Source organism: Panthera leo, chromosome C2 (genome assembly GCF_018350215.1).
Source record: "Panthera leo isolate Ple1 chromosome C2, P.leo_Ple1_pat1.1, whole genome shotgun sequence".
Classification (NCBI taxonomy): Eukaryota; Metazoa; Chordata; class Mammalia; order Carnivora; family Felidae; genus Panthera; species Panthera leo.
In genome coordinates, this window is record NC_056687.1 from 10,799,729 (window position 1) to 10,821,154 (window position 21,426).

At 47.4% G+C, this 21,426-nt stretch overlaps 1 protein-coding gene across 6 annotated transcripts in view; it reads left to right on the top strand.

Annotated features, from left to right (window-relative positions):
* The window catches only part of RCAN1 (regulator of calcineurin 1), a 100,170-nt gene extending 79,357 nt beyond the window's left edge, over positions 1 to 20,813 (top strand). For 3 of the 6 annotated variants that reach the window (XM_042954787.1, XM_042954790.1, XM_042954786.1), the window contains 3 exons: positions 12,259 to 12,432; positions 16,093 to 16,252; positions 19,079 to 20,813. In XM_042954787.1, coding sequence (XP_042810721.1) covers positions 12,259 to 12,432; positions 16,093 to 16,252; positions 19,079 to 19,251 — 507 coding nt within the window. In that variant the 3' untranslated portion in view covers positions 19,252 to 20,813. Of the gene's footprint in view, positions 1 to 7,441; positions 7,900 to 8,770; positions 9,020 to 10,014; positions 10,401 to 12,258; positions 12,433 to 16,092; positions 16,253 to 19,078 lie in introns of those variants that run through there. The other 3 variants (XM_042954788.1, XM_042954789.1, XM_042954791.1) reach the window with 3 other exon arrangements.
* The last annotated feature ends 613 nt before the right edge of the window (positions 20,814 to 21,426 follow it).

A 21,426-nucleotide genomic window follows, 5' to 3' on the forward strand; every position in this document is an offset into this window, starting at 1 on the left:
CCCCCCCAAAAAAAACATTTAAAAAATTTTAAACATTCTGTTTCTATGTGAAACTTCCCAGTTTTTCAATATTGACAACTAACTTTTTTAAGTGTTGGGGAGCTGGCAATTCTAGACCTAAGGGGACAGCTCTTCTATCCCAGATGCTACGGAGTAAGATGTGTGCCCAAGTTCTAGTCACTTGACAGGAATGCCCAAATTTCCTTAACAACAAACCTGGTGCAACCATTCTCTTTTTTGATGGTGCGTGTTAATATCCAAGTTGCGGTGGAGTCTCCTTTGTTCTGTGTTGATAATTTTTTTCTTTTTAAGTATACTTTAGTATATTTCTTTTTTTTTTTAATTTTTTAAATCTTTATTTTTGAGAGAGAGAGAGTGGGGGAGGAACAGAGAGAGGGAGACACAGAATCCGAAGCAGGCTCCAGGCTCCGAGCTGTCAGCACAGAGCCCGACGCGGGGCTCGAACTCACAGACTGGGAGATCATGACCTGAGCCGAAGTCGGACGCTTAACTGACTGAGCCCCCCAGGAGCCCCAGTATATTTCCTTTTAAATATACGTTAGCGTATTTTAAATCATTGTGCCATTCTTACGAAGACAGGATATACTTCCTCGTGCAACTTATTTTCAGACTTTAAATAATCAGGGAAGAAGGCAACGAAAGCATAAAAAGGCAGCCTAAGCTGTGGCCTTGTTAGAAACTTCTCGGCTACAGACAGGAAAACAGGGCCTGGGGGCGGTAATGGAAATAGTAGGAAAGCACTCATGACACAGTTTTCTCTTCTCCCGCATTTGGCAAGGAACAATTTCTGAGCTGACTCCGGAGTTTTTAAATTGGGTGTGGATACAAACTCTGCAGAGCAAAGGTTTTGAAAACTGTGTTTTCTATCTGGTTTTACGGATTTTGATTTTGCTCCCCTCTTTCCTCTCTCTTGCACAACCTTCTCACTTTTTCATCTTCTGCTTGTTTAACCAGACATTCACCGGGTATCGATAGGCTGTTGCGTGACCCCAGCACTGTGCCAGGTTCCTCGGGAGAAGCTACTAGAATGACACGTGGCTTCTGCCTCCCGGCGGCCCACGTCCTGCCCACGTCTGGTTGGGTCAGTTCTTCCGGATGAGCATGGAATATGCAACGAAAGGATCCTGGTTCTTCCGTCAGCGTTCACACTAAAAAGTAGAGCTCATACTTTGAATGGAAGGGGGTTTATGGGGCGCCTGGATGGCTCAGTCAGTTGAGCGTCCGACTCTTGATTTCGGCTCAGGTCGTGATCTCACGGTTTGTGAGTTTGAGCCCCAAGTTGGGCTCTGTGCTGACAGCGTGGAGCGTGCTTGGGATTCTCTCTCTCTCTCTGTCTCTCTGTCTCTGCTCCTCCCCTGCTCTCTAAATAAATAAGTAAATGAACTTAAAAGGGGGGTTGGTTTAGTTGATGGGAATGAATCAATGCAGGGCTGGAATGAGAGATAACCAGCCCCATGAGCGGTAAGCACAGGGGCAGATTGTCGCTAGCCTGCTCCCATACACTTCCTGCCCAGGGGTTTTTGCTGCCACAAGATTGTGCCCCAATTGAGGAAGGCATCAAGGCAGAAATTAAAATCAGCAATTAAAGCGAGGTGGGTCGGGAAAGGACTCGACAAAAGAGAGCAAATAAGGGATGATTAATTAGGGTGGCTTTGGCCACAGTCACCTCTGAATAAACGTTACCTCCCTTAATCCACGTCCGCTGGTCTCCAGGCCACTCATTAAGCATAGTTCCGATTTGCCTATGGCTGTTTTCTCCGTCTTCGGCCTCCTAAGCCGTGCGTTTCCAAAAAGTCACAGAGGGTTGTTTAACCTTTCTGTACTAAGGAAAGATTGAGGTAATAAGGAAACAAAAGTTAATGGGATTTTGAGCTCACGTGGAGTTTAACAACCGAGATGAAATCTTGCCTGAGCCCTGACCTCCTTTTTAAGGTATAAATTCGAACATGCTTCTCATCCCTAGTTTTTCCTAATCAACTGATTATTTCATTTTATTTCTTCTTCTTCTTCTTCTTCTTCTTCTTCTTCTTCTTTTTTGATGATTGCATTTTTTTTTAACACTCTACCATAACCTTTAACAGAGTATGCCTGCCCTTCTGCTAAAATACATCGATCCTCGGGTGCCTGGGTGGCTCAGTCGGTTAAGCGTCCGACTTTGGCTCACGTCATGATCTCACGGTCCGTGAGTTCAAGCCCCACGTCAGGCTCTGTGCTGACAGCTCAGAGCCTGGAGCCTGTTTCGGATTCTGTGTCTCCCTCTCTCTCTGATCCTCCCCCATTCATGCTCTGTCTCTCTCTGTCTCAAAAATAAATAAACATTAAAAAAAAATACATCGATCCTTTTTGACACTGGCTTCAATACGCCACCCATATTCTATATTTAAGTCCTTGAAAGCTCTGTGTTCTCCCAGAAATACTAATTATGTGTATACTCTCTTGTACTAATCCGTGCAAAGTAGCAGATACGTCAGACTCTTCTATTTTTCAAATTATCAGAAATGCGCCAGGCTGAAGCTTCATTTCTTCTGCGTTACCCTGCAGATCCAGAGGATTAGTGCTTATTAAACGTAGAAGTGATCTTCACTTAAGACGGTTTTCTTATTGCAGATTTGGAATTCTTACGGCGGGCGTCACCCTCTGTCGTGGAAGAACCCCAACCTGCCTGTTTTTTTAGGGGGTTCTGGTTAGAACCTTGGAGCCCATCAGCAGAAAGGTCACCTGCTTTGTTTTACGTTTGCTTTGAAATGGAGGCCCCTCCCTGTGACACAGCCGATTTTACCAGTAATAAAGTAGTGCTAAAAGCAATAAATTCCTGAGCCCAAATCTGGCCTCCTCCCTGAGCTCATTCCCTGATTCCTCCTGACAGAGAACAAGAATGGAGATTCCTTCCGAGATCAAAAAGAAGAATATTTTTCCTGCTCTCCTTCTTCTCCTGGATCGTTAGGGCAAAGCTCAAAGAAAAATGGGGATTTAATCACACTGCCGCATAGACAAATGGTCTCCGTGGGTTTTGATCATGAATCTCATTGGTAAAAGAGTTTTTAGTACATCTGCCAGTGAAAGCATTTTTGTTCATAAATTCTACACGATTTCAGCTCTACACTGGGCACCTTATAAAACATACCCTAAAAATAGGCATTTTAAAAAGACATCAGTGGCATTAAAAGAAGTGAAAATATAGTAAGCTGAATATGTTCTTCCCACATGCAGAAGATTTTCAAGACGGCTGCCAGAGACCCCGAAGAATCATAGGCCTCCAGTAGCGTCCCAGGGGTGGGGCCCCCAAGTTTGGACTTGATGGCTCAGTGCCCCCCCCCACCCCCGCCTGGGTGACCTGCGGGCTCCCACACAGCAGGGACGGAGAACATATGTCCCGGAATGGGACTGGCACCCTCTGAGCACACATGTGCCTTTACCGATGCTACACCACGTCCTGTGACAAAAAGGAGTGGCATGGCCTTTGCTTAAACCAAAGACACAGGGACACCGTTCAGTCAGGAACACCAAGGGCCATGGCCCTTTGATGCCAGGTGAATTCTGGCTCTTTGTGGGACTCAGATGGGCCCTCCCTGGGGCAGTCTCTGAATGTCACAAACATTTACCAGCATCTCCAGGAAGCACAGAATGAGTGCTGTTGCCCCCATGTGGCTTTCGCTGCAGTCAGGGAAATTTGCCAGATAAGAAGGTAACTAGGAGGAGAGCCCAGAGGGTCACTGGGTTAACGGAAGGGCGTCTCCTAGAGAAGCAGTGTTTGTGATGGGCTTTAAAGGATATATAGGGGTCTGATGGGCAGAAGAGAGAGACAAGAGAGTAGCTGGCTGAGGGCAGTGAGGAAAACAGGCACAGCTGAGGGCTCCATGGCCGGGAAAGGCCTCAAGCCTCACTGGGCATCTTGCTTCCACCCTGCCATTTGCTCTATTCTGAACTAAGATACTGGAGTGGTTCTGTTGTATGGAAGTCAAGTCCTGCTCAAAACCCCCTGATGGCTGCCACCTCAATCAGAATTTAAGCCAGAGTTCTTTCAGGGCTCAAAGGCTCCCATGGCCTTGTTCCCAACCGCTTTCTCCACGCTTCTCCCCTGCAGGGCCTTGAATGTGCCAAGATTCTCTTGGCTGGGCGCCTTGGTGTATTCTGTTCCCAGGCCCAGAATGCTGTTCCCCAGCATCCCACAGTTCAGTCTCCCACTTCCTTCAGATCTGATGCATCGACATGTCACCTTCTCAGGGATGCCTTCTCTGACCAGTCTCTCTTTCAACGTCTTTCCCCAGCTTTTCCTCTCTGTGCCTTTCCCCCAGCACTTACCACCGTCTAAACACACTGTGTACTTTACCCAATTATCTTGTTTCTTTTCTTTTCCTTCTCTTCCCATTTAGAATGTCAGCTCCGTGAAAGCAGAGGGTTTTGTCTGTTTTGTGCACCCTTGAATCCCCAATACCTAAGAAACTGCTTGGGTGAAAGAATGGATGGGTGGATGGATGGGATGGGTGGGTTGATGGGTGGATGGATGGATGGATGGATGGACAGATGGATGGATAGTTGGATGGGTGGATGCATGCATGCATGCATGAATACTTAGTAAAAGTCGTCATCTTCAACCTAAGGAACAATGGGAAGTCGCTGAAGTTCGTCCCATGGGAGAGAAACATGATCAAGCTCGGCTTCGGGAAGTTACCTGTTGTGGGAATTATGTACTATCCTGGAGCCATAAGAAATTGGCCACCGTGAGGCCTGTTAGAAAGGTACCGCAGTCTCAGAAGCCGCCTGAAGTGCTGTGCGGGGAGTGCAAAGTGGAGGGTGGTACTGAGAATCCACAGACCTCTCCCCGGACCTGCGGGCAGGGCACCTAGAAGAGGAAGACATCCAAGATGTCCTAGACAGTCCAGCCAGAGCAACTGAGAGAACAGAGGTGGGGAAATGAGCTCCGACACCAGAAGGCGCAGCTGCCAGGGGAGCACGGTGCCGTGGTTCCCTGGAACCAGCCTGGAATCTGCCGTTGATAGACCAGGGTGAGTCCTGGCTCCCTTAAATAAACTGTGCCCTTCTCAACCTCAGTATCACGACAGGTGAAGTAGGAAACAGAGACGCGGTAGTGTTTCAGGCGCCCTGCTCAGCGCTCTGCCAGCATCACATTGTTCGATCCCGCTCCACCGCTGAATTGGATGTTAACCAGGCTTACAAGCTGAGGACAGGAACACTCCCCTCGGTTAGTAGCATCGATCAGACTGGGAAAACGGTAAAGATGAGTAAGCGTGAGGTCCTAGGTCTCTCCATTGTACAGTAACCGAGGTTGGAGGAACAAAGCTCCACGTCAGAGGCAGAAAGGGCTCCAAATATGAAGCAACAATAAAACAATTCCATTATCTCAGAAGCTAAAAACTCACCTAAGCCCTGAGTTTCTTAGCGTTCAAGATGAATGCTCTTTAAACGCGTACCTTTTATCTCAGTCAGGTATGTCCCCCGCCCCGCCCTCCGGCCCCCCCCCCCCCCCCCCCCGCCCCGATCTTTTGTGAATTGCCCCGTTCTTTGCTCTGCTTTGGTTTGCACATCAAGGTCCACACTCAGTTTCCCTTTCTGGTCGTTTCGTAGAACCGTTTCCCTGGTGGTGGCACATTCTTGGCAGAGGTGCAACCTCCTTGGGGTTTATAAGGACGCGCTGAGGTCATCCTAACTCTGCTTCGGGAATGCTGTAATGGAAATGGTGGAATTCACCCTAAACCTCAGTTTTTCCTCCCTGAAAATAAAAAACTTCTTAGTGAAAATATGCTCTTACTGCAAGTTAAAGAGATGAATTTAGGATTTTTGTGGCACGAATGGAAGAAATGCAAAACATCTAAAGCTTTCAGTTGACTAAAGCATTTCATTTCTTCTTCAACTTCTGGTGTCAGTTTTACTATTTTAAGTGCAATTTTTGGTATGCTTCTCAAGAGCTCTAATGAGACATTAGGCCCTGCTTTCTTCAAATCACTTCTATCCGACTAGCAAACAAGAATCAGGAATGCACTTGCCTCCCAAATGACAAGGGATACACATGTAGGAACGTCTACTTTTTTTTAATACTTGTTTTGGAACAATTTTTATCCTCCATGAGGACAGGCACTGTTTACAATGTAATGCTTTTGCATAGGACATTTAGAAATCCAAGTTCCCGTATAATAGACACGCAGCTGAAGAGCGGACATTCCTAAAAAAAAATTTTTTTTAATGTTTATTCTTGAGAGAGAGAGAGAGCATGGGGAGGGGCAGAGAGAGAGGGAAAAACAGAATCTGAACTAGGATCCGGCTCTGAGCTGTCAGCACAGAGCCGGACACAGGGCTTGAACTCACGAACCGTAAGATCATGACCACGAACCGTAAGATCATGACCACGAACCGTAAGATCATGACCTGAGCTGAAGTTGGACGCTTAACCGACTGAGCCACCCAGTTGCCCTGAAGAGTGGGCATTCCTGATGAGAACTGTCAGATTAGCAGATGAAGGGAAACTGAGATGCGTTTAAAGCAGTGTTGCCTCTGGGTACAGGGACGAGACAGGTGTCCTATCCCTTTATAACGTCCCTGCAGCCAGGGCTGGAGCGCCATGAAGGAGCCTTGCCACTCAGTGACGTACTTCGAAAACCCTTATCTGCTCCACGCCTCTCACACAGTGGCTGAGGAAGCCGGTGCTGGGGGACCGTAGGTGCCCCTCTCTGGTCCAAGGCCCTGGTCACTTTGTGACCCAAGGAGTTTTGCCGAAAAGCATTCTTTTCAGCCCCCCTACAGTTGGTCACTGGTTTGAGCGCCTCTTCTGGGTGTAAACATGGGAGCACTCAGGATCACAATTTGATCCAAATGGACCTTAAAATCAAGTCAAAGGCAGGTACAGAATCACACATTAGGCTTTTGGGGCAGCCTAGTGAGAGAGCAATCATTTATCATTTATTTTTCAGAGCAGAAATTTGCCTCTTCTTTCTCCTCTGACCACTGTTTAACTCTATTTGCTAAGGTGGATTCCAGGAGAAAGAGAAAAAGCAGGGGGTGAGGGGGTGGGGGGTGGGGGGTGGAGGGGGACCATGGGGTGGACGTGGACGTGGCGGGGGCAGGGGGGAGGGGCGGTGCACCTCAGAGCCCTCCCCAGCCTCTCTGAAGGAGGCTCCTGTGTCCTACCTCCCCCTCCCTTTCTTTCCCCTTAGCGCCTCCCCCCCGCCCCCACCAACGCCTCCCATACCCGCACTACCACCGCCACAACGTGCGTGTGTCAGGGACAGGCTGCCGACAGCACTGAAAATACGGCACGCCCAAACACACGCTACCCATCGCCAAGCACCACCTCATGCGACCGTATCCCCGTGCGGTTTGAGGCATACCCGTACTATTCGCAGTGTTCCCAACTGTTTTAGAATATATGCATTTAGATCTTTTCGGGTTGGGAGTTATGGGTAATTTGGCAAAGCGAACGCCATAACTGGTTTCTTACATAACTCTACAGTTGGCGGTAAGGCAGCGCGCATTGAAATTAAGCAATGCTCATTCATCCAAGAAGACTTGACTTTTCCTCCTTTGGAGGGATAAATGCTCCGGTTTCGTTTTGCTCCATTATTGGAGACTGTAATATTATTGGCTAACTTTAATGGTTCTCTGAAGTTAATTCTTACATGTGAATGGCAGAGTTCTAGTTAACTTCTGGAAGCTTAGGAGGTGTCTCTGTGTGCCGCTGGACTAGACAATGCTTTTAGAAGTAACTTGAGTGCTTTTAGGTGATAATGCAACTGGGGAGATTGGGAAGGACGGAGGACCCAGGCTGCCACAGGGATCTAAACTGGAAAAGTGCTCAGCACCTCAGAGTTGCAGCCTTTGGGAAGAAGGGGCAGATGTTTCACCTGAAAAGGGGCCCGTTTTCAGGTACGCTCTCCAACCGTAGCATGCATTCCTTCCATTTCTTCTTCCTTTTCTATGAGAAGAAAAATGCAACTTTCAGTCTATGTGTCTCAAAAACAGGACAGCTGATCTCAGTGTTTTCTTTTCTCAACTCCAGAAGCTAGATTCTCTAAAATGTGTTTGTATCTTTTTCTGAATCTAGTAGCTCCTAGAAAATGATCAAAGTGTTGCATCTTCCTGGTTTCCAGATTACAATAGTAAAATTTTCCAGTGAAGAATCCCAGGATTGCTTGAGGAGCTCTTCTCACATTCCCACTGTGGAATACAAGTGAGAATGGGGACATTCATCCAGTAAAGTTCAATTAGGGTGGAAAAAAAGCGCCATATTTCAAAATGAATTCCACTTTCTTTTTTCTTTAAAAACAGAGTTCATTGACCAAGAAAGATTTCAAAACGTTTTCTCTAATACCCCAACATGAAACTTGGATTGAGGTTTTCAGGGAATTACAGGGATCAAACAACTAGCCAAGGCTTGAGTTTCCAGGTTTCCCAAAGGCTCAAAACTCCCCCAGAGGCTAATTACTGTTTACTGCTGAGACCTTCCTCATTTTTCTTCTGTAACATTTTCCATCTTAAGAAGGGTGGTCCCATTCAGCTGAGGAGCATGGTGTCTGAGTGGCTGAATGGAATTACTACCAGTGGAAACTATGTTGCAAGAGGAGTTGATAAAGCAGCTGCAAGGCAAACCTTGGCTGTTTTTTCCATCCTCCCCAAGCAAAGTTAATTAGCATAGGGAAAATGACTAAGGTGTTGACGTCACCTCTTTCCAGTAGAAACTTACACTCTGTCTCTGTCTGCCTAAAAGCATGCAGGACTTGACTCAGGAATTTGCTGTCCAAACAGGATGCTCTAGACGCGGTGCTTTTTTTTCCCAGGGGGCTGGACTTCGGTGCTTTATAAGGGCCTGCTGGAGCGACAACCTCCAGCCTCTTGCAAGGGACCGTCACTTGGGGCTTGACTGCCTGAGTCGCTAGTGCTTTCGCCCTAAGAAAGCAAGATGCACTTTAGAAACTTCAACTACAGCTTTAGCTCCCTGATTGCCTGTGTGGCAAACAGTGAGATCTTCAGCGAAAGTGAAACCAGGGTAAGGCTTCTAATATAATGTGATTTTTGAGAGGTTTCAAAGCACTGTGTTAATTGGAACTAGCAGCTGAAATATTTGCGGGGGTGTGATGTGGCTGTCTTGCGGGTTTGGGGGTTTTGAAATAAGTCCAAAATATTTGGTGCTTTATCAAACAAAGCTGTTGCCCGAGGGATTACTGTGAAGGAATGTTTAAAACTCTCAATATTTGACAACATCCAGGTCCCTTGACCAATCAGTAATGCAACGTTTTAACATGGTTTGTATTTTTCATTCTGTGTAGGTTGTAAGCAAACTTTTAGACGGAAGCTTTTTCTGGCCGTGAACAGAGCGTTTCACTTTGACATCTAGAGATCAGAACAATGTAATTTTATCTTAGGAAATAAATATCGCAAAGCTATTTGTATGTCTGTGGTAATTACAAGGGCCTGTCCTCAAGTTTTCAGCTTCCTTTAGCTAGGGAAAATGCAGCCATAGCAAACAATAAAACTGGATAAATATCTTAAGTTTAAGTGTGGGGAAGCAGCTCTCATTGGTGGTAATCAGTATAATTAGTCATTGTAATCACCGTGCTTTTCTTCTTCATTCGATTAAGATGTAAGATTTCCATCAGTAGCTACCCAGCTGTCTAATTGATCTTTAACAATATTGTATATGAGTGAGTTCTGTGTGTTGTGTTTGGGGAGTGGTGTTCGTGCTATAGGCTTTAGAGCCCATGCCATATTGGGACATGTGAAGGATTTTTTTTTTTTTTTTTTTTTTTTTTTTTTTATCAAATTGAACTGCACGAGTGTGTATGATGCTTGACAGCTAGGACTGTGGTTTCTGAACGAGATATCAGCACATTCTATGTGTGAAAATCCCACAAAAGCTACGTATTTCATATTAGCCTTATGTGAGTAAAATCATTCTTTATTCAATCAAAGAGTGACAGCGTCCAGCAACTATAAGAGCTAGATCCCAGCTGTCAGAACAAATAAGATTTTTTTTTTTTTTTTTGGAGAATGGCGTCATAGTGATGTGGATTTAACAGACTCTGTGCTTTCTCTTGTGGTCTGGTCCTGAGCCCTGACTTGTATTCTAAAAATATTCCTCAAAGTCATCGCCCCTAAATTCTGAATCATAACTCCAAAACTAAACAGTGGGTCACAATGCCTATTGATGAGGTCATGCAAAATTCCAAATATATATGCACAGACCCTGCGCCAGAAACTTGCTTGAGCTCCCTCTGGAGAGAGGTGGGGAAAACGTCCGCCAGCAGCCAGATGAAATCCTCTGGGAAGCATCTGCTGTGTAACATTTTTCTCATTCTTTGCCTCTGCAAAACCCCTCAGAGGTTTGCATAAACGAAAGCAAAGCCACGGGATTCAGAGAGAGAAAGTTGGTGAGTTGTTACCACCCCCACCCTTGGAACAACCTGCCTGGTGCGCACGGGCTGACCGCCCCCGCCCCCGCGCTGGAACACAAGTCCTGTCCTGCCCGTGAAGCCTCTTGCGCCTGGAAGTCCCAGGCCCTTGCCTCTCTCTAGCACTGAACATTCTTGAAAATGTTCTCTCTTGTAAGGCGTCCCCTCTCCCCTCTGCAGAAACTGCTTTCCGCAGGTTTCCAAGGTACTCGGTGCGCCCCGCCCGCCTCCTCCTCGACCTCGGTCCCCTTTGTAGAAGGCGCGCCCCTCCCCCAATGGGACCCTCAGCCGGCCCTTTCTGCCTTGCGCAGACTTCCCACCACCTGTCCTTCCTGTTCAGTCTGGAAGAAAAGGCTCGGAGGGTAGGACGCCTCACCGTCCATACAATCTTTCTGGAAGTTTTGACTGTCTATCAACTCGGTCTCTGGTTGGAGCCTTGAGACCTCGCTGTGGTCTCCCATCTCGCCCCACACCCTCCAGCAAAAGCCACCACCCTAGGACCCAGCCCAGCAGGGGACTCTCCACACAGCTTCTCCCAGAAAGCTGATGAGCTCCTTCCTGAATCTAAGCCTAACACCCTTGGACTTGGGCATTTCCATCCTAAGAACTCATGCTGTTTTGTAATTTTCACTAGGTGTTGTAACACTAGAGCTAGAAATATACATACATTGTAGCCCGCATGCAGAAATGGATCCATTTGTGGGAGGCAAACCGTAAGAGACTCTTAACTGCAGAGAACAAACTGAGGGTTTGCTGGAGGGGAGCAGGGCGGGGGATGGGCTAAATGGGTGCTGGGCATAAAGGAGGTCACTTGTTGGGACGAGCACTGGGTGGGGATGAGCACTGGGTGGGGGTTCTACTCCTGAAACCAATACTACGCTGTATGTTAACTAGCTTGAATTTAAATAAGTAAAAAAATTTTTTGAAAGGAAAGAAAGAAGTGGGTCCATTGGTAGTACATTAATTTTTAAACCAGTATTATTTTAGAGAGTTAAAAAGTAACAGACTCAGTGGGAAAATAATAGGGAGATTTCTTTTTAAACCTCTTCCTTTACCCTGAGAAATGCAGGGTGTCTTATTAACTTCATTGTTTCCCAATGCAATAAAATTAAAAAGAAAAAATTTTTTAATGTTTATTATTTGAGAGAGAGAGAGACAGAGAGAGACGGAGAGCAAGCAGGGGAGGGGCAGAGAGAGAGAGGGAGACACAGAATCAGAAGCAGGCTCCAGACTCTGAGCTGCCAGCACAGAGCCTGACTCGGGGCTTAAACCCACAGACCACGAGATCATGACCTGAGCTGAAGTTGGCTGCTTAACCGACTGAGCCACCCAGGTGCACCCCCCAGTGTTTTGTTTTGTTTTTTTCAAATGAGTTCCAGTGTTTTTAAGCCCTAAAGAAACATCTGATCTACACAGCCACTCCCTGTGTTGAGTAGTGGGGGTGGGAGATCACTAGGCCTGGGAAGGTTGTTGGACATAAGGAATTGTTGGGGGGGGGGGGGGGGTGACAAATTACCAAGCTGGACATCCTTGGAATGTCCTCCTTTCCTACTTTCAAAAGAATGTTTCTGCCACTGGTAATTGTTTCGCTGACTGAATAAACTTAAGAAATCCTACATTCTAACTTTCTGAGAAAATCACCTGTATTAGAATTTAAAGGGGCCAAAAGCAAATCTTCCTTGAAGGGGTAAGGCTGGCTTTTCTTGTCTAAGAAAGAAGTTGGGTGTTCTCGAAATGACACGAATAATTCCCTTCCTCAAGTGGAAATGCGATGTAGTCGTCAGGACTCCTATGCGGGTATATTTTAACTCCTTGTATTTTTGTTATTACTTTTCAGGCCAAATTTGAATCCCTCTTTAGGACATATGACAAGGATATCACCTTTCAGTATTTTAAGAGCTTCAAACGGGTCAGAATAAACTTCAGCAACCCCTTATCTGCGGCGGATGCCAGACTCCAGCTGCATAAGACTGAATTTCTTGGAAAGGAAATGAAATTATATTTTGCCCAGGTGAGTTGAATGCAGTGATACACCTGCTTCTCCCTCTCACCCTTTTTAAAAGTATCTTAGACATTGATTATGTTATACATTGATTTTTTTTTTTTAATGCATACGCATTTCAATTGCAATGTTGGAATTAAAAGTATATCCTGGGGGCGCCTGGGTGGCTCAGACAGTTAAGCGTCCGACTTCAACTCAGGTCATGATCTCACGGTTCGTGGGTTTGGGCCCCGCGTCCGGCTCTGTGCTGACAGCTCAGAGCCTGGAACCTGCTTCAGATTCCCTGTCTCCCTCTCTCTGCCCCTCCTCTGCTCACACTCTCTCTCCTTGAAAATAAACATTAAAAAAAAAAATTTGTTAAGTAGATCTTATTCTGTACCCTTCCTTTTTCACTGTGTATCATCCGTGATCATTCTACCACAACATTAAAATGTGTTTAATAAGATCATTTCCAGGTACGTAATATTCTACCATATAGATATTTCAGACATATTTAAGCAGTCTTTACTGTCAGACATTTGTCTTGTTTTCCAATGTTTCACTATCACAGATAACCCTGCAGTGAACATTGTTACATCTCCACCCTTTTTTTAAGCATGTTTATTTTGTCACTTAAATGACAAAAGCAACACGGATTAACTGAAACAATCCAAGTATGGTACAAAAGTCCCTAAAGTTAAATAGGTAGATACATTTCCCCACTCCCCCTTCAAAGCCATCGCCTCACATAACCACCTTTGAAAATCTAGTGTGAATCCTCACCCACTTTCCCCTTCACATATACAAACACACAAGTGCATGAGTATGAGTTAATTTGCTTGCACAAAAAAAAAAAAAAAAATGGAATTACTACAGCCTTCTCTTTTACTTAGCAGTGTATCATGGACAGCCTTTCTGGTCAACGTGCCCGGCTGGGTTGATTAAAAACTCTTAAGAATTCATTTTGAGGAAGGCAAAATTCATACTCGAAATTTTGAATGTCCCGCCTATTTAAGAAAACATCAACATGGGGTGCCTGGGTGGCTCAGTCGGTTGAGTGCCGGACTCTTGATTTCAGCCCAGGTCATGATCTCACAGTTTTGAGATCGAGCCCCGTGTTGGATTCTGCACTGAACGTGGAGCCTGCTTGGGATTCTCTCTCTCTGTTCCTCTCCCGCTTGCACGCTCTCTCTCTCTCACTCTCTCAAAATAAAAAAGAAAGGGAGGGAGGGAGAGGAAGAGAGAGGAAAGAAGGAAGGAAGGAAGGGAGGAAAGAGAGAGAGAGAAAGAAAAAGAAAGAAAGAGAAAGAAAAAGAAAAAAGGAAAGAAAGAAAAAGAAAGAAAAGAGAAAGAAAAGAAAGAAAGAAAGAGAGAAAGAGAAAGAAAGAAAGAAAGAAAGAAAAGAAAGAAATCAAACAACAGCATGTGTTTAAAAGCAAGCGACCTCCAAAATGGCCCTTGACCTTGGGATGAGTAGCGCTGGGAGAACTTTTCGTGCTCATTCAGGAGGGTGGTAGTTAAGAGTACAAGGCTGTGGGCCTGGCTAGTCTAACACTCTAAGATTTGTGCAGCATGTTTCCAGGAACTGGCTCAAGGGTTAGGGCTACTGACTTGTTTCAGACCAAGAGCAGACCTGAGCGGGGCCTCACTCTGTGCAGGTTCTCAGCAGCCCCGAGCCTCCCTCGGTGGAGAACCAGCCTTCTGCCAAGTGCAGGCAGCCACGTCGGCACAAGGCTGCCAGGCCTGGCTGGAAAAGGAAAAAAAAAAAAAAAAGAGTTAACCAGACAGGTAGCAAACGCGAAGAAAGCCTCCTGGTGGCAGGAGTCCCAGCCCCGGGTCGCTCTCGAAGGGCTGTGAATGGGCTGTGAATGGGTTTGCCGTTTCTCCTGCTCACCACCCTTCTGGTTCTCCCCCACCCTCCAGACCTTCAATGATAAGGTGACCCATTTTCAAGGCAGCTCACAAAGTTCTATATGCTGTTGCATCTGGGGTCCAACAGGTTGGTTGTGGAAGGGGAAGGAGCTTCTCAGGTGCAGCTTTCTGGTTACGGCTCGTCCCCACGGGAGCTCTGAGCTCCCCAGGCCAGTAGAGGAGCGGAACCTGTGGAGACACTTCCTGACCCTGGGAGGAGGCCACCTTGCAGGCCCTTCAAGTATAAATTAGAGCTAGGATGCGCTGCCCCCTGGTGGCGGAGCAAAGCACGGGTTTTTGACCTTGGCTCTTTAGAATGATTTTGTCCTTCCACTTTTTCTGATTATTAAAGTAAATGCACACTCAGTGTGAAAATTTGGCGGGGGTGGGGGGGGTGGGGGGGGGAGTGGGAGATTAAAATACAAATAAAACCCAAACTGGTAAGATTTTGATACAACATCTTTCTGGGCAGCCCTCTAACTGCACGGAGAGGACTTCTAAGCCCAGACTAGAACCATGGGTTATCGTTTCATGCTATTTTTTAGTTTTTCTTAATTTAATTTAACTTTTTTAGGTTTACATCCCAGTCATTAGCATATAGTGCAATAATGATTTCAGGAGTAGAATCCAGTGTTTCATCCCCTACGCACCACACCCAGTGCTCATCCCAACAAGTTCCTCCTCGATGCCCCCTGTCCATTTAGCCCATCCCCCCAGCCACAACCCCTCCAGCAGCCCTCAGTTGGAGTCTCTTATGTTTTGTCCCCCTCCCTATTTTTATATTATTTTTGCTTCCCTTCCTCTATGTTCATCTCTTTTGTATCTTAAATTCCACATATTCAGTCTTATGATACTCGTCTGTCTTTAATTTCACTTAGCATAATACCCTCTAGTTCCATCCACGTTGCAAATGGCAAGATTTCATTCTTTTTGATTGCCGATACGTACATACATACATACCGCATCTTCATCCATTCATCAGTTGATTAATGACATTTGGGCTCTCTCCATACTTTGGCTATTGTCGATAGGGCTGCTATAAACATGGGGGTGCATGTGTCCCTTCGAAACAGCACACCTGTATCCCGCGGATAAATGCCTCGTAGTGCAATTGCTGGATCGTAGGGTAGTTCTATTTTGAATTTTTTGAGGAACCTCCATGCTATTTTCCAGAGGGGCTGCACCAGTTCGCATTCTCAAGATAGTATTTTTTTTTTTTTTTTAATCTCCTGGCAGGTGGATCTTTTTTTCCTTCTTTGCTTTTGGCATCTGATTTGGAACCGCAGAGGAAGGGAATTGCGGGGTACCACCGGGTGGGCGGGGGCCCTGGGACCCCAGCCCCACTTTGCCCTCCCAGAGGCTGTATCATCTTAGAGCTGTCGCTTAGCCTCTTGGAGCCTCTGTTCTGCCTTTGTGACCTGAGGAGCTAGAAGAAGTGGCTGAGATCCCTGTGGCGTCAGCAATAGTGCTTTACTTGGTCCATTTCTACTACGACGCTACTCCTTTTCCACCAGTCTCGGTCCGTGGTGATTCCTGGCAGTCCCTGTGCCTGTGGGTCCCAGTCCTGGGAGGGCGCTCTGACCATGCTTGTGCCGTCACCCCTTTGCCTTCTCCATACGGACTGGGTCACGAGCCCCCTCCGGAACCGCATGCGTTCTGCCGCCCAGGCGTAGGCTTGTCCTTTTGCGCCTGTCCTCCACAAGCTGTCACTGAGCGCTGCCGCCTCGCTTGGGTTCTGTCCTCCAGAAACCATGCGCCTGTATTTTTTTCTCTCCGCAGACGTTACACATAGGAAGTTCCCACCTGGCCCCCCCGAATCCGGACAAGCAGTTTCTGATCTCTCCTCCTGCCTCGCCGCCCGTTGGTTGGAAACAAGTGGAAGACGCTACTCCTGTCATAAATTATGATCTGTTATACGCTATCTCCAAGCTAGGGCCAGGTAAGCGGTGCTCTTGGGTGGGAGCAGGGAGACAGATGGGCAGAGGTGGCGTTCACGGGCCCAGACGGAGATGCTCACCTGCCTCAGGGAGCGCCTCCCCCCACTGTGGCCCCCCCGCGTGTTTTGTGAATGGTTTCTAGTTGTTTTCATCTGCGACTGTAACTCAGGTTGCTGGGGACACGCACACCTGCCTGCCTCTGGCCTCATTCCTTAGCGGGTCATGGGTACCAAGCACGGTGACCCCTCGTTGCCAGCGTCACGGGAATCCTTCCCGTCACCCACTGAGCACCAGCCCCAGGCCCTGTCACTCCAGGATGAGCAATTAGACTTGGAAAGGGAAAACAAACCACCCTACACGTTAGAAATTTCATCTTTAGTCAAGGTGGTTGGTCTGATTCTCACCTGCTCCTTTGAATGTTCAAGGGAACTGTAGGGCGTAGTGAAGAAAGGGCCCCAGTCATGCACGCCCCCTCTTGGCCCCATTGGGGTGCTCCCCAGCTGAGAAAGAAGAGTCTTCAGTCCTCCGATGGGACGAACGTGTGAGTGTTCAGGGAGATAACAGGTGTTCTGGCCTCAGTCTTCTTCTCCATAGAGTGGGTATTACCCAGTGGAGCTGTGAGCCATACGTTGAGACCGTTGTGTAGAAAGCACTTCAAAACGTGCCTGGCCCATAGGCTGCGCCCAACACATGATTTTTGGAAACAATCCGATATTGGTGGTTCCTGTCCTACCTGCTGGGTTTGGGGTGAGCGAGCGGGCAGGTTCGTGAGGACGTCTTGGGGTGAAGCAGTTTGAGCTCCTGCCCTATCCACAGAGCAAACAAATACTGAGACCATTTCTTCTGGACCAGAAATCTGATGATACTCCTTTGGATTGAGGGTTTTATTTCACGGACCATCAGCAGTTTCGTGTTGAAAAGATTACATTTCTGAACACACTGCCCCCAGCGGAAATCGCCTCCGTGGGAGAAAGCTAGAATCCCACTACTCACTGCCGCTGGTGGTGTCAAGGTCAAGGTGGACCTGGCCAGTCCGAGGAAGCGCGAGCTCCTGGCTGAGGTGCCTTAGCCGAGCTGAGGGCTGGAGTCTGCCGGGACGCTAGACAAGAGAAGAAACGGGTCCTCCAGCTGGGGGAGGTGACAGACTCCTCCAAGGGCAAGGAGTGCTGCTGAAGGCAGTTCTTCCCACTCCAGAATCTACCCCTCCTTTCTGATTTGAGAAGCCCTTTCAGAAAAGACATAATCCAATCCATTCGCCCTTAGTTTACGTGACAGTGAGCTGGAACCAGATCTCATACTGGGCCGTGCTTTGCCGCCAGCAGCATTGCAAAGAGTTTGCAAATGTGGCCCTACACTGAGGCTTTCTGGACCCTGATGGGCAGGTAGATAAGGACCCTGACCGGACAGCCGTGATCTCGTGACCTTCCACCTCAATTCCCTCCCTGACAGAACTGAGGCTCACTCACCTTTTCAGATGCAATTGCCATGAACGTTCCAGATAGAGAACAGGCAATTTCCTTTCTTATGAGGAAAAGTGCCTTCTGTGTTCAGAGGCGTCCCCAAAGCAGCGGGGGGCGGGAAGGTCTGGAATCCGGCTGGGGAAGAACACACAGAACTTGAAGGAAAACCCACCTCTGCACCCCGAGGGGGCGGAGCCAGCCGAAGCAAACCGCCCCCCTCCCCACCTGCTTAAATCCTAGCATTTCTACTACTCCCCGCTTCCCACCAGTCAGGATCCGCGCCCTATTTGTCAACATTAGTAAAACCAGGTGACTGTGGACCATGGGCCTGTGGACCATGCAGCAGGTCCCAGGCACTTAGCTTGTACTTACCCGAGCAGCTCTGTGAGGTCAGTGCCATAATTATCCCATTTCTCGGAGGAGGCCGTGGAGGGTCACAGGAATGCGAGGGGACGTGCCTTCGCACGGGCTCCAGGTCCTGAGTGGAGGGAATCACAGGCCACGTGTGGGCCCCCTTTGTGGCCTGTCTCCAGTGCGAACCGCCTCGGTGGGAGCCTCAAGAGGGAGGCTCATGGGGTGCCTGGGTGGCTCAGTTGGTTAACCATCCAACTCTTGATTTCTTTTTTTTTTTTTAATAATGTTTACTTATTTTTGAGAGGGAGGGAGAGACAGAGTGCAAGCAGGGGAGGGGCAGAGAGAGAGGGAGACACGGAATTGAAAGCAGTTCTCCAGGCTCCGAGCTGTCAGCACAGAGCCCGACGCGGGCCTCGAACTCACGGATCGTGAGGTCATGACCTGAGCCGAAGTCTGACGCTCAACCCCCTGTGCCACCCAGGTGCCCCCCGACTCTTGATTTCTGCTCGGGTTATGATCTCACAGTTCATGAGTTCTCTCTCTCTCTCTCTGTCTTAAAATAAATAAATAAACTTAAAAAAGACGGAAGCTCTCGATGTCCTTTCCTAACGCGTTTTATTCGTGTACTGTCTCCCCGAACACATTGCACCACAATGGGGAAGCCATCTGGGTATTTTAGGAGGCCTGGTGGACACGTTAAGTGTCATTAAAAAATATCCTCCTTCCGTTGCTTTCATATGCCTGGATTCAGTGTTTGAAAGCAGAATAATATATAACGGTGACTCTGTGTGTGTGTGTGTGTGTGTGTGTGTGTGTGTGTAATTTTTTTTTTTTCCCCCACTAGAGCCACCAAAGAAATACCAATCCAGAGCATATCTGGCTGTGTCCCTCGGTCCCCATTGAACGTCCGCAGAAGCCAGGCCGAGCAGACCCATACATGCTCTTCCGTTTGCTTTTGTTTCTTGGCTCTCCGGTCCTTGCCCGAGTTACCCTGCATTTCTCTTCTTTCCCCAGGGGAAAAGTATGAATTGCACGCAGCGACCGACACCACCCCCAGCGTGGTGGTCCACGTCTGTGAGAGCGATCAGGAGAACGAGGAGGAGGAGGAGACAGAAAGAATGAAGAGACCCAAACCAAAAATTATCCAGACCAGAAGGCCAGAGTATACGCCTCTCCACTTAAGCTGAACTGGCGCCCGGAGGAAGAAGTATTCCGAATCACACTCACGGAGAGGAATCTTTTTCTGTGCAAGTGGCCGCTCACGACTGGGGAGGTGGCAGCCGTGATCGCTGCGGCAGAAATTCCAGTTCGCGTTGCTCAGAAGAGAATCAAGGCTTTGTCCTCTGGTTCTAATGCTGGGCATCCGTCAATGTTCATGGCTTCCGGGAATGTCCTGGGCCAATCACTGAAGTTTAAGGTGATCGCACGAGGACATTTGGGCACGTCTCGAGAAAACCGATAACCGATCGTGTTTTGTACTTGTTCTTTTCTGGTAGGTTCTGTCTTTTGTCAAGGGCGGCTTGATCCCTGGGTGTGGGGAGAACCTTCTGTTTCCAACCAGCCCAATGGGCAGACTCTCTCTACTGGTAGGAAAAGGCACCGCGAAGCCACAAAGCGGCCGGTGCAGACAGGCTGTGGAAGCAACAATGCAGTGTGGGAATTGTAGTGTTTCATTTTTCTCCCCATCACGTTCTAATGTTTGTGCATGTATATTACGGATTTTCAGAACTAACCTCTGTTTGTGTATAGTTATGCCATTGTTGTGTTACATCTTTTGGGAAGATAGGAAAGCTTGAACAACCGATCACCTTTCCAGATTCATGATTTCTCTGCGACAGCACTCACGCGTGGAATGCACCTGGAATACGTTCATTCAGCATCCTATCCATTGCAACATAGCCCTTGTGCTTTGACAAAAGAAGTCGATCTGAAATTCCCACATAGAGTTTCACTTCGTAAAGTGCAGAGAACAGCAGTTTCACTGCCAGCATTTAGTGGGTGAGAAATTTTAGGTTAGGTGTTTGGGGTCAGACATCGGTTCCATTTCTTTCTTTTCCGTGGTGGTTCGTACACATGAATCGTAGCCAAAATACCTTTCTGGGGAACCGTTGGTGGAGATAGTTGATTTTTGTTTTTTTAACCCCACTAAAACATCGAGAGAAACCTGTAAATAAAGCCGATAGCATATTTTCAGTCCCATTTGTACACTCGGGTGAAAAATACGGCAGTGGAATTGTAGTGTCAGAATATTACCCTACCTGTGACTTGTATGTTGTAGAAAACGCTGTTAAATGTCGGACAGGACTTGAATTCAAAGCATGTCAAGTGGATAGTAGATATGTGGTGGAATGCTAGGGACTCAGTGCCTTTTTCCCCATTGATTCCTGATGGAATTGTTACACTAGGTTAACGTCTGTAATTTTTTTCTGGTCGTAATGTGTGTGTCTGGTAAACAGGTATTCTATTTTGGCCTTACAACACCGTAACGAAATTTGTCATTTTGAAATCCCTAACGCCCAGTAACAGTGCATGCTTTGGAAATTTGGAAGGTGGTTTTCTTTAAGAAGCAAAGGCATTAGGTTGTTCGTGTCAAGAAATTGACGGGATGTTCTCAAAACCCTGTTTACAGTACTTGGTGAGGTGTTGGGGGGCCGTGAGGGAGAGACCATTGCCTAGCTGTTCAAGTGTTCCTGGCTAAGTGCTTTTAAACTGGAGAGGCTAACCTCAAAATATTTTTTTTAACTGCAGTCTATAATAAATCAACACAATATCCTCTTTACGGAAAGCTTGATCTCTGTGCCCTTTTATTTCTGATGATCGGTCTGTGAACCCTGTGAACCTTGCCGTCTCCAAAGGACTCCTTCCTTCGTCAGCTGCCATTGAGAAACGTGTGATGCTTTCCTGTGGTTCGTGGAGGGTTAACCGCATTAGCACCTAGTAAAGCGGAAAATGGAGAAAACTGAAATCGGGAGTCTGGGTATTTGCTTTGTGGAGGGAGACGAGGAAAACCCTGTTCCCCAGCAAAACCACCAGCTCCAATAAGCAACAACGTTTCTGATCGGTCATAGGAGGAGCTGTCTTTCCTGCTAGAAGCCCAGGCAAGACACTGAATGACAAAGGCCAGTTAATGTTCCGGAAGTCTGTCTCTGAGCCTTCCGTCTGAATCCCAAGCAGCCTTTCCCCCCGGAGCCCTTATGACACGTGGCGGCGTGCTTTCTGTGCGTGCCCACAGAGGCCCAGACAATCCAGGGTTTATTGGCTGAACTCTAGCAGACGACATTAATCTTGATCAAGGTTAACATTGGGCACTTTTCCGTGAACGCTCACATGCTCTTGTGTTTTTTCCTCTAAGAATAGCTCCT